General features: G+C 39.6%; 1 protein-coding gene across 6 annotated transcripts in view; it reads right to left on the minus strand.

Annotated features, from left to right (window-relative positions):
* The window catches only part of LOC108695735 (microtubule-associated serine/threonine-protein kinase 4-like), a 360,023-nt gene that overhangs the window by 56,106 nt on the left and 288,552 nt on the right, over positions 1 to 15,365 (minus strand). For all 6 annotated transcript variants that reach the window (XM_041569085.1, XM_041569088.1, XM_041569100.1 and 3 more), the window contains 4 exons: positions 7,184 to 7,335; positions 4,884 to 4,959; positions 3,272 to 3,481; positions 246 to 347 (listed from right to left, as the gene is read on the minus strand). In XM_041569085.1, coding sequence (XP_041425019.1) covers positions 246 to 347; positions 3,272 to 3,481; positions 4,884 to 4,959; positions 7,184 to 7,335 — 540 coding nt within the window. The remainder of the gene's footprint in view (positions 1 to 245; positions 348 to 3,271; positions 3,482 to 4,883; positions 4,960 to 7,183; positions 7,336 to 15,365) is intronic.

Here is a 15,365-nt window from a genome sequence, read left to right on the forward strand (position 1 = left end):
CTCATCTCAATAATTTATGTAGGTAATTCAGTCTCTGCAGTTGAATTGGCTGCTGAGCCCACTAAAGTAGACGTGATAAGACTATGTTGCCAAGCTGCCTCCATGATGTGCTGAAGGTGACACACAGAGGGTCCTTGGAGGAAAAACGATACAACTAACTGTATGTGGCTCAGTGTGGCTGATAATCATCAAACTGACATTTCTTGGCAATAAATCTATGATACCGATCTGTGGCAAAAACTTACCAGGCATTCCAGTAACCTCGCTGGCCTTGCGATAACAATCAGGATTTTCTGAACTAGTTGCTTAATATATGCCAGTTCTCCACTTTCAGACCGTTCATGAGCCTAAAATTAGAAGCAGAAGTAACACAGAGGTTGGGAAATTTATTCAACAGGCACAAGAAAAAGATATATATATATATATATATATATATATATATATATATATATATATATATATATATATATATATATATATATATATATATATATATATCTTTGATGAATGATTTCGCTTTTTGTTCGGCAGCTATCTGGTTGCTAGGGTCTAGTTTTTCCTAGCAACCAGGCAATGGTTGAATGAGAGACTGGAAGATGAACAGAAGAGGGCCTGCGATGAAACATAAGTGATAAAAAGTAACAATGACAATAAAATTGTAGCTTCGCGCAATAACTTTTTTGTTCTGAGGGGTCTGTGACCACCATTGGAAAATTGGAAAGATTCAGAAAAGAAAGGTAAATAATAATTTAAAAAAAAAAAACACTTTAAATTTTGCTTATACTTACCGTTAACTCAGAGGCAAACAAGCCGTTTAAAATTGAATTATGGAAATATTTGATCATATATTCTAGCGTACTAAAAGAAGTTTACAAAGTGCAGTTTTTTGGTTCAAACTTGAAACTTTTGCAAAAATATAACTAAGAATCTACTGTACCCACCCCATAATTTAATGTTCTATTAAAAACACTTATCTATACCTACAAATGTACCTATTTAAAATTAGCTAGTGTTGTTATGCTGTGGCATCCGTGAGACAGTGGCAATCAGAGTCACAAACTGACCCTTGCATTCACTTTTTCATATAGAGCGAGGCATCCCTTTAAAACTGTACATGTATGTAATACAGGTACAGGATCCATTATCCAGAAACACGTTATCCAGAAAGCTCTGAATTGTAGGAAGGTCGTCTCCCGTAGACTACATTTTATCAAAATATTCCAAACTTTTAAAAATGATTTCCTTTTTCTCTGAAATAATAAAACTGTCCCTTGTACTTGATCCCAACTAAGATATAATTAATCCTTATTGGAAGCAAAATCAGCCTATTGGGTTTATTTAATGCTTAAATTATTTTTTTGTGCAATTATGGTATGGAAATCCAAATTACAGAAATATACCTTATGAGGAAACCCCCAGAATGATCTGAGGTTTTACTGTTAAAGGTTCCTTCTGTAATTTGGATCTCCATACTGTAAGTCTATTACAAAACCTATTAACCATGAATAAAACCCCCAATAAGAAATAATTATATCTTAGTTGGGATCAATTACAATGTACTGTTTTATTATTACAGAGAAAGAGGAAATCATTTTAAAAATTTTAATTGTTTGATTATTATTATTATTATTATTATTATTAACATGTATTTATATAGCGCCAACATATTGCGTAGCACTGTAAAGTAACTGTGATTATACAACTACATCACATGAATTACATACATAGAGTATATGGAGTAACAAACATCACAATCAATACAGGTACAAAGAGGTGAGGAAGGCCCTATGCATAGGCATACAGTCTAAAGGGAAGGGAGTAATACACAAGGTGTGGGAGTGGGCAAGATCAAAGTAAGTGGGTGAGAAATGTGGTGTTGTATGTGGTGTTGCGTTTGGTAGTTAAGCAGAGTGAGGGTAGGCTTCTCGAAAGAAGTGCGTTTTCAGAGATTTTTTGAAAGCAGAAAGGTTGGGAGAAAGTCGGACAGACCGTGGGAGAGCGTTTCAGAGGAGGGGTGCAGCCCTTGCAAAGTCTTGAATGCGAGCATGTGAGGAGGTAATGAGAGAAGAGTTGAGTAGCAGGTCAGTAGAGGAGCGTAGTAAGCGAGTGGGTGAGTATATAGAGATGAGTTCAGAGATGTAGGGTGGAGCAGAGTTGTGAAGTGCTTTGAAAGTCAGTGTCATTAATTTGAATTTGATTCTGAAAGGTAACGGAAGCCAGTGCAGGGATTGACAGAATCGCGAGGCAGAGGATGAGCGGTTGCTGAGGTGTATGAGCCATGCAGCAGTGTTCATTATGGACTGGAGAGTTGACAGTCTCTGGAGGGGGAGGCCAATTAAAAGAGAGTTACAGTAGTCTAGACGCGATATGATGAGAGAGTGAATAAGAATTTTGGCAGCGTCTTGGGTGATAAATGATCGATTAAAATGGAGCATATGGGAGACGGCCTTCCCATAATTCAGAGCTTTCTGGAAAACGGGTTTCCGGATAATGGGTTACCAGATAATGGATCCCAATCTGTACCAAGAAAGGTACAAATCAAGAAAGAAAACCTTTTGTTAGCATACACTGCTCTAGGATTTAGGTACAAATAACATTCTACTGTACAGGTAATTGGACTTGACAAGGAGATATTATAGTGTTTCATGACAGGATAATTTATATACAGGAATGTTAATAATGAGCAAGGAAAGTCTTACATAAAGAGATGTGGCAAACAAGAACTATATTCATAATAAAATATATTGAAACCAGATCTCAATTCATCTGTAAATTGGGCAAAAAAAAGGAAACAGTCCGTGCATGGTAACATTTCCCATTGTCTATTTCTTGAAGCAATGAAAATAGTACATGAAATGTAACTCAGGGGAGCATGGGCGGCTTCTTCTAATTAAATCCACTAGTGTCGGCTGGAAGAATGAGATGACTAATGAAGACGAAGGAGCAATTTACTTAGCTCCCACCAAAAACAGAGCATTAAGCTCCTTTATCTCTAATTGCTTGTTAAGTCTCCAGCCCATGTTCTCTGAGACTCCCAAGGCAGACAACAGTTTTGGTACCATGAATAATTCAGTGACGCGCTGACTATTGCTGGGCTCTTCAGTCAGCTTGCACCGTCAAAACACATCACAGGAGTAAAAAAGCATGGAAAGTGGCATTTCATTCAAGGCACACAGCTCTGCACAAGACTGGGGGAGTATTTAATAATAGAAATAATAAAGGAACAAAACTAAACCGTAGAAACCTGGATTTTGGCTTGAGTTATACTTACTTCATGTAGCAACTTTTCTATTTTCTGTTGTAGTTCAAGGAAGTATCTGGAGGTTATGAGGCCGAGATGGGATTTATCCAAGCAATCTCGTGCCAACTCAATAATCTGGTGATGGGTAAAACTGAGCACTCCGTCAGCCAATGGCAGCACGCTATCTGGAGAATAGTTGGTGATAATGTCCTGAAGTCGCTCTTCCATCTGAGCCGTAGCCTGATTGGATATATAACAAAACCCGGTCACTTAGACCATTTGCTGGTATTTGCCACATTTCATATGAGAATATTACATTTTAATAAACAATGAACTTTCAAAGGGAACCTGCCAATGAGAATATAGTTTAATTGTCTATTGACTGATATTTGGACCAGAGAAATTTTATATTCAAAGTGGTTTAAATAAGTCCCATGTCTGCCAGGTTCAACTGGGGCAGCGACTTTGCTTCAGAGATTGATATTGATGAGACACATTGATGACCATCAAGAATAGACAAGGAGTGTAAAGATAAGGAAAGAGAAACAAAATTTAGTTGCTTTGATATTTTTTGACACCACTGTATATTGTATTTGACCCGAGCCTCAATTGGTGGACATTTTGTCAATTTCCCAGCTGCCCCTGGTTATGTGACTTGTGCCTGCACTTTAGGAGAGAAATGCTTTCTGGCAGGCTGCTGTTTTTCCTTCTCAATGTAACTGAATGTGTCTCAGTGAGACATGGGTTTTTTACTATTGAGTTTTGTTCTTATATCTACCAGGCAGCTGTTATCTTGTGTTAGGGAGCTGCTATTGGGTTACCTTCCCATTGTTCTTTTGTTTGGCTGCTGGGGGGAAAAGGGAGAAGGTGATATCACTCCAACTTGCAGTGCAGCAGTAAAGAGTGATTGATGTTTATCAGAGCACAAGTCACATAACTTGGGGCAGCTGGGAAATTGACAATATGTCTAGCCCCATGTCAGATTTCAAAATTGAATATAAAAAAATCTGTTTGCTCTTTTGAGAAATGGATTTCAGTGCAGAATTCTGCTGGAGCAGCACTATTAACTGATTCATTTCCCATGACAATATCCCTATTAAGATGTTATTCTTCTTAAAAACACATACTGGTCCTAGCACAGGTACTCATCTGTCTATTCAGGCCCTCTCCTTTACGTATGCCAGTTTCTCTTTCAAATCAGTGCATGGTTACTAGGGTAATTCGGACCCTCACAAGCATATTTCTGAAATGTCAAACTGGAGAGCTGCTGAATAAAAAGCTAAATAACTCAAAAACCACAAATGAAAAATGAATACCGACTGCAAATTATCTCTAAATATCACTCTCTACAGCATACTAAAAGTTAATTTAACGGTGAACCAGCCCTTTAAGGTGTTTCAAAATCTCCACCTAAATAAAACTTGTTATATAAGCTTCAGTAACTGCAGATGTAATTAAATATGAAACACTTATACTATTAAACTAAACTGAGAACAGATAAAAGTAACAAAGCAAAAAGAGGACAATAAAATCTCAGGCAACAAGATGATACAACGGCATTATGTGGTTGTTACAGTGGAAAGACATTACGGTGGATTTCTCAGGCTACTGTTGAAAGAGCATGCAGTTTCCAGAAAATTACCTTTGGGAATCGTTCTTTGTATACATGGTTCATCATAATTATTTCATGGTCACAGCATGCCGACGTGCGTCCAGGGCTGTGAGCACAGAAAATTACCTCTTAAGTTGGTTGGGACTTAGCAGTTAATATATCAACACAATTACCACCAAGAACACAATCATTTATAGCAAATTATGAGAAATGTGCATTCAATAATCTTGAATAATGACAAAATCTGTATTTAGAAATATATATATAAACAAAGGATGTCAACTCATGTAGCTACATTTAAAATGAAAAAGAAAGGTAAAATAATCTATTGTTTGTTACAACCAAAGCCTTTGCATTAACAAGTATTGGGTGTTTTTATGTACAATAGAATTAAATATGTGTGCAAAGCCATTGTTTCAAAATCTAATATCCTATTAATTACAACCAAAAAATGCAGAGTAGGTAAATAATGGCTACTAGTAAATCAATGTAGGGCTGTATTTTTTAAAAGCAAGCATCCTAGAAATTTGTAATAAAAATGTTGAAATATTCATTTGGTAGATATTTTATGGGTACATTTTATTAAACATATATCTATTTTACACAAGTTAAATACAAGTTTCAAAAACAGACACTAAAAATTAATATGTATTAGAAATATATCAGACTTTGCTGCATGTCTTCAAATTTTATAACACCTATGAAAGCTTTTAATGGTCCCTCATTACACAAAATCTGCTGCTGTAATCTGGAGACTATTAGGCACTGATAACTATCTATGCTACACAGCAAATTCAGAATAGTAAACCCAAAATGAGTGTTTTAAAAACTATCATTACAGGACTGGGCTGTCATAGTGCAGTTGCATACTTTCAATCTATCCACCACCGTCCACCCATCAATCTATCCAGCTCCATCCACCCATCAATCTATCCAGCTCCATCCACCCATCAATCTATCTAGCAGCATCAACCTATCCAGCGCCATCCATCCATCAACCTATCCAGCGACATGCACCCATCAACCCATCCACCACCGTCCACCCATCAGCCCATCCAGCACTGTCCACCCATCAGCCTATCCAGCACCGTCCAACCATCAGCCCATCCAGCACCGTCCACCCATCAACCCATCCACCACCGTCCACCCATCAACCCATCCACCACCGTCCACCCATCAACCCATTCACCACGGTCCACCACGGTCCACTCATCCAGCACCATCCACTCATCAACCCATCCAGGACGTCCACTTATCAAGCACCACCCACCTACCCATTCACCACGGTCCATCCAGCACCATCCACCACGGTCCATTCATCCAGCACCATCCACTCATCAACCCATCCAGCATCATCCACCCATCCAGTACCGTCCACCCATCAACCCATCCACCAATCAACCCATCCAGCACCGTCCACCCATCAAGCAACATCCATCCATCAACCCATCCACCATCGTCCACCCATCCAGCCCCGTCCACCCATCCAGCACCGTCCACCCATCCAGCACCGTCCACCCATCCAGCACCGTCCACCCATCCAGCACCGTCCACCCATCCAGCACCGTCCACCCATCCAGCACCGTCCACCCATCCAGCACCGTCCAGTCCACCCATCCAGCACCGTCCACCCATCCAGCACCGTCCACCCATCCAGCACCGTCCACCCATCCAGCCCCGTTCACCCATCCAGCCCCGTCCACCCATCCAGCCCCGTCCACCCATCCAGCCCCGTCCACGCATCCAGCACCGTCCACCCATCCAGCCCCGTCCACCCATCCAGCCCCGTCCACCCATCCAGCCCCGTCCACCCATCCAGCCCCGTCCACCCATCCAGCCCCGTCCACCCATCCAGTACCGTCCACCACAGTCTACCCATCACCAGTGTCTACCCATCTGTCTATTTAACTATCTGGGTCAGGATAGAAGAAGAGGACAATGTCCCTCATGTCTTTGGTCCCACTTTTCTTGTATAAAGGCAAAGAGGGAAATATTAGAACTGCCCCTACAAATCATTTTGTTTGGAAAGGTGCTGTAAGGTTTTCAGTTGCTACCCTTTCATTATGTAATTGATGTAGCAATCATCACAAGTGGCTACCACTGATGTAAGAACAGAATAAAAACAATAACAGCTGCACAAAATAAATATGTACAATAATAATCTGTTGAAAGAAATGCATGGCTTTGCTATGATGGAAAATTTCACTCACTACCATGCGATTTCAATTGTAAATGAACATAATATTCCACGTGAAATATTTAAGAGCAAAAGCAAAAGGGGATTTTCCCAGTTACATTTTCACATTCCAAAAGCAGCAGCTCTCACACACCTGAGACTTCTGGATCGAGGGCGCAGCGGAGTCCGGCATCTGTCATCAGTAGCAATGCTCTCGGTGCAGAAATGTCTGGACAGAAAATGCAGCTCATCAGGTGTGGGTTGGTATGGTAATTGGTGTAACTTCTCCTGGGATGAACACGACGACTGCGGAGAACAAGGGGTGACATTTTAGTTGAGAATCGTGCAGAATTCCTAATTAACTATAAAAAGATATAGTAACATGTTTAAACATTTTCAGATGTAAGTAGGAAACCCCCACAATATTGCAATAATGTAGGACAAACTTGGTTTTGACATATAGAACACTCAACATATATAAATATATAACACTACAAAAACAAGTTTTACAAACGGATATTCTTGTTATTAAAAACACAAATTAGAGATGTTTATTTGGCCTCTAGAATCACTTCAATTAACAGCAGTGAAAAAGCTTGAATAAATAGACTGCAATATAGCTTGGCAGCATGCTGAATACCTGCTCTTTTGTCCAGAAGAACTGAATCACACTCAGGGAGTAGAAAGTACAATAAAAGTGTTTGTTTTTATTTATTTTTATACACCTGCCTCCGGCATTTACATGGTTAGAGGCGAAGGTCACATGAAGGGGAATTTAAATGGATGATATCAGTAATGTTGTAATTGGAAAACTCTTTGAGGACAATAAAAAAAATTGTGCAATGACAGGTCATTACAGCCCAGCAAGCATGGAACTATATATCTCACTTTTCTGTATCCAATACTTGTTCCACTCTTCAACTGACCTTCCGACGCCAGAAAAGGGAAAGAAAAAAGAAAAAAAAAACAGGAAGAGAAGGAACTTAACGAAGGTCAAAGTGAAAAAGTAAATATTGTATCTTGGCTGGTGCATGGGAAGTTTAGAAAACAGAAGGCAAGTTGCTTTCTTGAATAAGGTATTTGCTGTAGATTAAAGCAACAGTTTTATTAATGAAATGTGGTTTGAATTAATTAAAAAAAATTAAAATGATATGTATCCAACGATCCTCATTTCTTGTTCCTAGGAAAATGTACAGGGATCAGTTTCAACATAAAATTTCTCAGGGATCCCCCCGTTTCTTTTGAACAGATATTATTTACCTTATGCTTTAACCTCTACATCTACAGCCCACCCTGCAATTTAGTTGGTTCTGAAATATCTGATATTGAAATACCGCTTCCAAATTCAACTCAGGGTAGTCTGCTTAAAGGTTATTTTAATCTGCAATATATGTGTTTTTGGGTTTTCATATTTCTATACTCTACTTACATGAATCTACAGATGGAATATATTCTGTTGGAGCCTCCATAACAGCAGATGCACCAAATCCATCATTTTTGTATTTCGACCAAACACAAAGGAATTGAACACGGAACCAAATCCAAACTCTAATATTCAAATATAAGTAAAATGCCAAAAAAATCTGAAAACAAGTGTTGTCTTCAGTTGTTGATTTAAAACCACTTAAAATTAAGGGTTTGCATTAATTCCAGCATCTAAGGATTCAGATATAATAGAGCTGGGATTCAGCCTAGTCCAACACTAAATCCTGGATTCAGAGCCTCCCTACAACAAAGTCTATGGCAAAACATCAAATACAGATGTATACACCCAACTGAATATGGCACAGCTCTCAAAAATAAACGTACCCACACACAATTATTCTGAGGAAACTCTAATCACATCAAAATGCAAACAATGGCAAGCAGTATATTGCCTCCATATCATTTTAGATACGCTTGTCAGTGTCCAAAAATAAAATTTGTTTGGCACAGAATTCCATATACTTCTTCCAGGAGAGGAGCCTTAAAGGGGTTCTGTCACAGTTAATAGTGCTGCTTTAGCAAAATACTGCACTGGAAAACTGGACGTTTTCCAAAAGAGCAAAAAAATTTTTTTAATCAATATTTTGACATCTCACATGTTGTTAGTTTCCCAGGTGCCCTCAGTCATGTGCTCTGATAAACTTCATTCACTCTTTACTGCTGCACTGTAAGTTGCAGTGATATCAAGACCTCCCTTTCACCCCCAACAGCCTATCAACAGAACAGTGGGAATGTAACCAGGTAGCATCCTGGCACCTAAAAATGCTCCCATTTTCTTTATCAAAAAAATGTACTTTATATAAGTTAAAATCTTTACTAAATACAATTCTAGGCAATAATAAAGCTACAGAGGGGAGGGGATAAGTAAGTGTGGAAGGGGAAATGGAGTTCACTGGTCAGCAACTTTATTTTTCACCTATTGGTAGATATGAGAATAGCACTCAATAATTAGCATCCATATTGGCAACCCACACACACACACACACCTGTGGAGATGCATTTTATTTCTGCTGAATGTGGGTTTGAATGGTATCACTGAGTGTGTGGCTAACAGCATAAGCATCAAAATTTCTTGTGCAAGTTAGATGCAGCTCTATACAAAAGTTTTTAAGGGAAACCTGGAATAGGCTGTGGGTAATTCCAGTTTCACTTGTAGCCATTCCCCCAAGTAAAATCTAAGGGAACATGGTGCTGATCAGTTCCAAATTGGTACATACTACTTCTAGGGGATTGATGATTTAAAATGACCATATGCACATAAGATTATTTAGAGATTGCCACCATTTATGGTATCTCATACCATCCAGATGGGCTGATGATGTCATGTGGATAGGCAGTGATATCACATGGGTGGAGACATGGTGGGAGTGTGGATTGGGGAGAAAGTGATTTGCGGATTGGCTGTATAAATGCACAGGGAGGGTATGGATATGGTTGCCACCTGGCCTGAAAAAAGGTTGGCTGATCCCAATGTTATAAGGGAAAAAAAAAACATATAGGAAGGCCGGTATTTTTTTCCAGAAAATGTGGCAACTCTAGGAATGGAAGGATCATGGGAGGTCACAATTTTAGCATCAACTATATTTCTGGTAACTCATTAAATCAGCTGGTGATTCACCACATATGCTGGATGACAAGCCTAGATTTTGTGTTCCTACAGCAGAGTAGGACTGACATATAACAAGGGGCTTTGACATACCACATTAGGTTTGATAATGTAGGCAAACGCTTCATCTTTTGAAGAATACATTTACATAAGTAGAACTAGGCACGCAAGTATATATGCATTTAAGTTTATGTAGAGGTGCAAGAATAATAAATTCCTTCAGCAGCTTTGTTAAGATAGCACATGGCTTGTAATCAATTTAAAGGCCCAATTTATGCATGAATCAGATACATCTATACTCATGTGGGAAGCGAAGTTCAGCATATGGGAAGTGTGCTACCTGAGATTGCTTATACTTTACTAGAAGACCCTTAGCCTCTATATCAAATATTTTATTACTATATAGACAGGTTGTGTTGACAGTTCCTTATTAGCTACTGCGATTTGATTGTCAGAAACAAATCTTGCTTTGTGGTTATCAGGACATCTCAAGGATTCGAAGCCCTTGAAGATGAAGTGGGCAGCAGATCCTTCAAAACTCGGCATGAGGTGGCTTAGGCTTCCACGTAAAAGCAATCTGTGAATGCTATATATTTTATGAATTAGCTGTGACTCCATGAAACATTCCGGGACATTCTGAACTAACTGGCAAGAAATCCAATCAGAAAAGCCTTTAAAACTGAATCAAATGTGCTCAGTCGGTGAGGAAAATGCTCGCTATATAATTACTTTAAAAGTGACTACTACTGCAGAGGGCATCACACCTGTTATCATAGAAATGCATTTTGCCACCAAATGATGTTATTTGCTATTTAAAATGAATATTCGGAGTAGCTTCTGCCATTGTGCTGTATGAAGCGACACCAACTAAATACCCCTACTGAAACATATGACTAAGTATATTAGAAGTTAGCAGTGACTATAACAATATGAAGGTCAATCAGGGGGCTATTATTTTTAATAACACAAATTACATCACTAAACCCTCTTTCCTGACATCAGTGAGCAACATTAACATCAACAATCAGATCATTATGGGCACCCATGCAGGCGTGTTGAGAGATGACCCAATCAATGCGATCACCGCTACAGGAAATTTACAAACCTGTAAAAAAATATCTGGACAATTTTCTGCCAATTATTTAAACAGGTGGCAGTCAGGGAGGGTCCATACGCAGACAGAAAAGCTGCCAACTTAGTCTGAAGGGGCCAAATCAGTAGTTTAAAGGGGTGATTCACCCTTAAGTTAACTTTTCTTATGTTATCTTATGTCACTGGCCCATCTAAAAAATCAAATGCTCTTTTAGGCTGCAAACATATTGTTATGAATATTTTTTATTATTCATCTTTCTATTCAGGCTCCTTGCAATCAATGCATGGTTGCTAGAGTAATTTGGATCCCTAGTAACCAGTCTGCTGACATTACAAACTGGAGAGCTGCTGGTGCAGCATCAACTGCTTAGCAAGTGCAGATCATAACAAAAAATGTAGTGAGGGTGCAGGATTTATTATGTGTACAAGAAAAGGGAAAATTGAAAGAGCTGGCTCTCACTGTTGCACCATCCCATATATGACTTCCGAAATAGTTAGAAGTGTGAAAGTTAAAACATGACTTTTAATCTACAATTAAAAACGATGTCCAGACGAAAATTATTAAAAGAACAGCTAGAAGCAGGACGTTGATTGACTGGTATAGGAGAGTTGTCGCGATTGGGGTTAAGCGACCTTTTAATCCCAGCAGACTAGCTACTGGTAAATATTAGTACTACCGCCAATTGTGAGTACAAACCCGCGGTTTAATAAGCAATTTCCAACCCCTTCACCCTCATAGCACACCTCCCATTGTAAAGTACCATTCGAGTAGTGCCTTGTTAAGGTGCTCAGTATTCTACCCAAAATTCAAATTCAGGCCCACGGATCAATCCAGCCCATCCAACCCCTTCACCCTCGTTAGACACCCTTCCGATCCGTTTAACCAATAAAGTCCCTATCACACGTCCTGCCTAACTGCAGCTAAAAGATGTGGAATTATGCTTGGTACCTGGAGTTTTAGGAATAAGGGATCTTTCTGTAATCTTTCCATACTTTAAAGTCTGCTAAAATTAAACTCTGCAGGATTACTTTGCCTCCAAAAATGGATTCATGCAGCTTAGTTACCATCAAATACAGGGCACGGTTTTATTGTTAAAAAGAAAAAAGGAAATCGTTTTTATAATTAAAATTATTTGCTCCAAATGGACTCTATGGGAGATGGCCCTCCCATAATTCTGAGCTTCTGGATAATGGGTTTCCAGATAAGTGATCCCACACAGTACTACGGCAAGTGCTATAAAGCTGGGTTAAATAAAATAATGAAGACTAAGAGTCACATTTTTTGTGAGACGGCATAGAAACTTATGTGTGTGTGAGATGTAGTTGTGTGAGGACAAGCACTATTTGCTGTTTAATGACACTGCACCATCCCCATGTAATGATGACAAATGGGTACCGTGACCTACACAGGCTTTCTGGCAAGGATATGTAGTCACTGTTAATGAGAACACTACATAAATTACTAGGGATGCACCGAATCCACTATTTTGGATTCGGCTGAACCCCCTGAATCCTTTGTGAAAGTTTTGTTCAAATACTGAACCGAATCCAACGCTAATTTGCATATGCAAATCAGTGAGGGGGAGGGAAAAAAGAGCCGCGCATGAAGTGTGCAGCTTAAGAATTTTTTACTTCCTTGTTTTGTGACGAAAAGTCACATGATTTTAAGGATTCGGTTCGAATCGGATTTGGCCGAATCCGAATCGTGCTGAAAATGGCCGAACCCTGGGCGAATACCGTACCGAATCCTGGATTCAGTGCATCCCTATAAATTGCACAAAACGATTATTATTACATTACACCACTCTTTTGTAACCATTTTGGGATATACTGTATGCATTCACTAAGCATAGGGATGCCACCTGTCCGGTTTTGACCCCGGACAGCCCAGTTTGTTTTTAAGGGCTGTACAGGTCAAAAATGTCTGCCCAGTTTTCCAAGTTAGGAAAACTGGGCAGGATTCCATATAATTGACTCAGGGATCGGCCAAAATCGCTGAACGGCACGTGATAGCCCCACCCCTGATATCACACCCTGCCCCCATTGCCACAACTCATTACGGCACATTCCCGCCCCTGCCCAGAGTTAGACGGGCCAAAAGGTGGCAACCCTAACTAAGCAGCTGTAGAAGTGTGATAAACTGCTTGGCTAGTGGTGAAGCACTCAATCAAGCACAGTAACTTCTGGTACATTTATTAGAACATGGCAGGTAAGACTATCATGCTTCATACTTGTTCTAAGCTTAGACAGGAAGTAGGAATCAGGAAGAGGAATATGAATCATTAGACAAATGGCAAAAGAGCAGGAATGCCCTTAACCAAAATGTCCACATATGCAGGTTCCTAAAAGAAATACAGAGACTGCATCTATATTGATAATCCGTTTGTAGAATCAGCATGCAGTGAATTCTTGGTCAGTACCCAGTAAATAAGGCCCAGTGGCTCAATTCTGAACCTTTAGTTATGGTGCTGCTGTGCTGAACACAAATACACCCAGCAACGAGGGGTGCCAGCGCCATGAAACACAGAGGCCGCCGAAACTGTATAATTCACGAATCCTGCTCCAATAACTATCTTTAATTTTTAATGTTACAATTATTTTAAACAAACACCAAAATGTGAAAAAGCTACAGTTTTGCAGTCAGCAAAATCCACTAAGAGAGAGAAGACAGCGATTGGTAAGGGATTTGGAGCAGAAATCAATATTTTATAATGTTGTGTTTTCAGCTCATTGTGATTCAATAACAGGAGTGTTGTTGGACTGCTTAGGAAATTGAAGAGAATAAGGGCACACTTTCTCTGCTGCTCAATAATATCTTGTCTCTTAGCTACCGCTTAAGTATACAGGTATGGGGTCTGTTATCCGGAAAGCTTCAAATTACAGGAAGACCATCTCCCATAGAATCAATTTTAATCAGATAATTCAAAATGTTAAAAATGTTAAAAACGTTTTTCTTTTACTCTGTAATAAAACAGCACCTTGTTCTTGATCCAAACTAAGATATAATTAATCCTTATTGGAGGCAAAACAATCCTACCTGGTTTAGTTAATGCGAGTCGGCAGCTTATTGGCCAGTGTGTGGGGCCCTTCAACAGGCTTCCCCGATCAATATGTGGCAGAGAGTCGGCCAGATATTGATCGGGGACCCGGGTGCCCGTATTGCTTTCATTATGATCTGATCGTTGGTCCCTAGGGCCTACGATTGGATCAGCCAAGATCCGCTCATTTGCCAAAATCGCCAAACGAGCAGATCTCTCTGTGTATGGCCACCTTTAGGGTACGGAGAATCAGAATTACAGAAAGTTCCCTTATACAGAAAGCTCTAGGTCCAGAGCATTCTGGATAATAGTTCCCACACCGGAATATATTATCGTTATGAAGTCAATCTCTTAGGAACGCGTTTGTGTGTGTGTTTACATCTGAGTACAGAGTGATGAAAACAGGATTTTGCCACATACACTGGGGATTTGAACTTATCCTGGAATCCCACAGAACTGGACCTCTGCTTATAACCAGTTCAGAGAAAGCAGAGATGAAAATAAAAACATTCACTGAATTGATGTCTGCTGCTGAGTGAGTGACTAGCATTAACAACATGCAAAGGTGAGAAAGTGAAAGGAAAGTGATGAGTATTGGAAAGCAAAGTGTGCTTGGTTTTTATTGTGTAAAGCTGTTGAAGCGAATCAGATATGCACAGGTACAGTTCAAAAGCAACACATGACATCATTCCCATGAGTCACACTCATGTATATACATTATACATACATTATAGGGCGTTCAAGGCGGACACAAGCACAAAACCTTCTCCTGGAACCGTGTATATAGAAAAAAGAATGTAAACTGCCATTAGAGAAGAAAGAAAGCAAACTGCCATCGTTTTGCCACAGTGGCTTGTGAGCTACATGTTTCTCACCAAATCCTTGGCTGTTACTCTCAGTCTCAGTCAGTGCTTACTATTGAATTCCTTGGAGACAAGTTTTCGTTACATAAAATCCAGGTGTACTGCAAAACAGAGCCTCCTGTAGGCTGCCAGTTCACATAGGGGCTACCAAATGGCCAATCACTGCACTTTTTGCACCACCCAGAAACAGTTTTCATGCTTGCGTTAATCCCCCCAACTCTTTTTACATCTGAATTGTGCACACGGGTATAA

Source organism: Xenopus laevis, chromosome 1L, assembly GCF_017654675.1.
Source record: "Xenopus laevis strain J_2021 chromosome 1L, Xenopus_laevis_v10.1, whole genome shotgun sequence".
NCBI classification, from domain to species: domain Eukaryota; kingdom Metazoa; phylum Chordata; class Amphibia; order Anura; family Pipidae; genus Xenopus; species Xenopus laevis.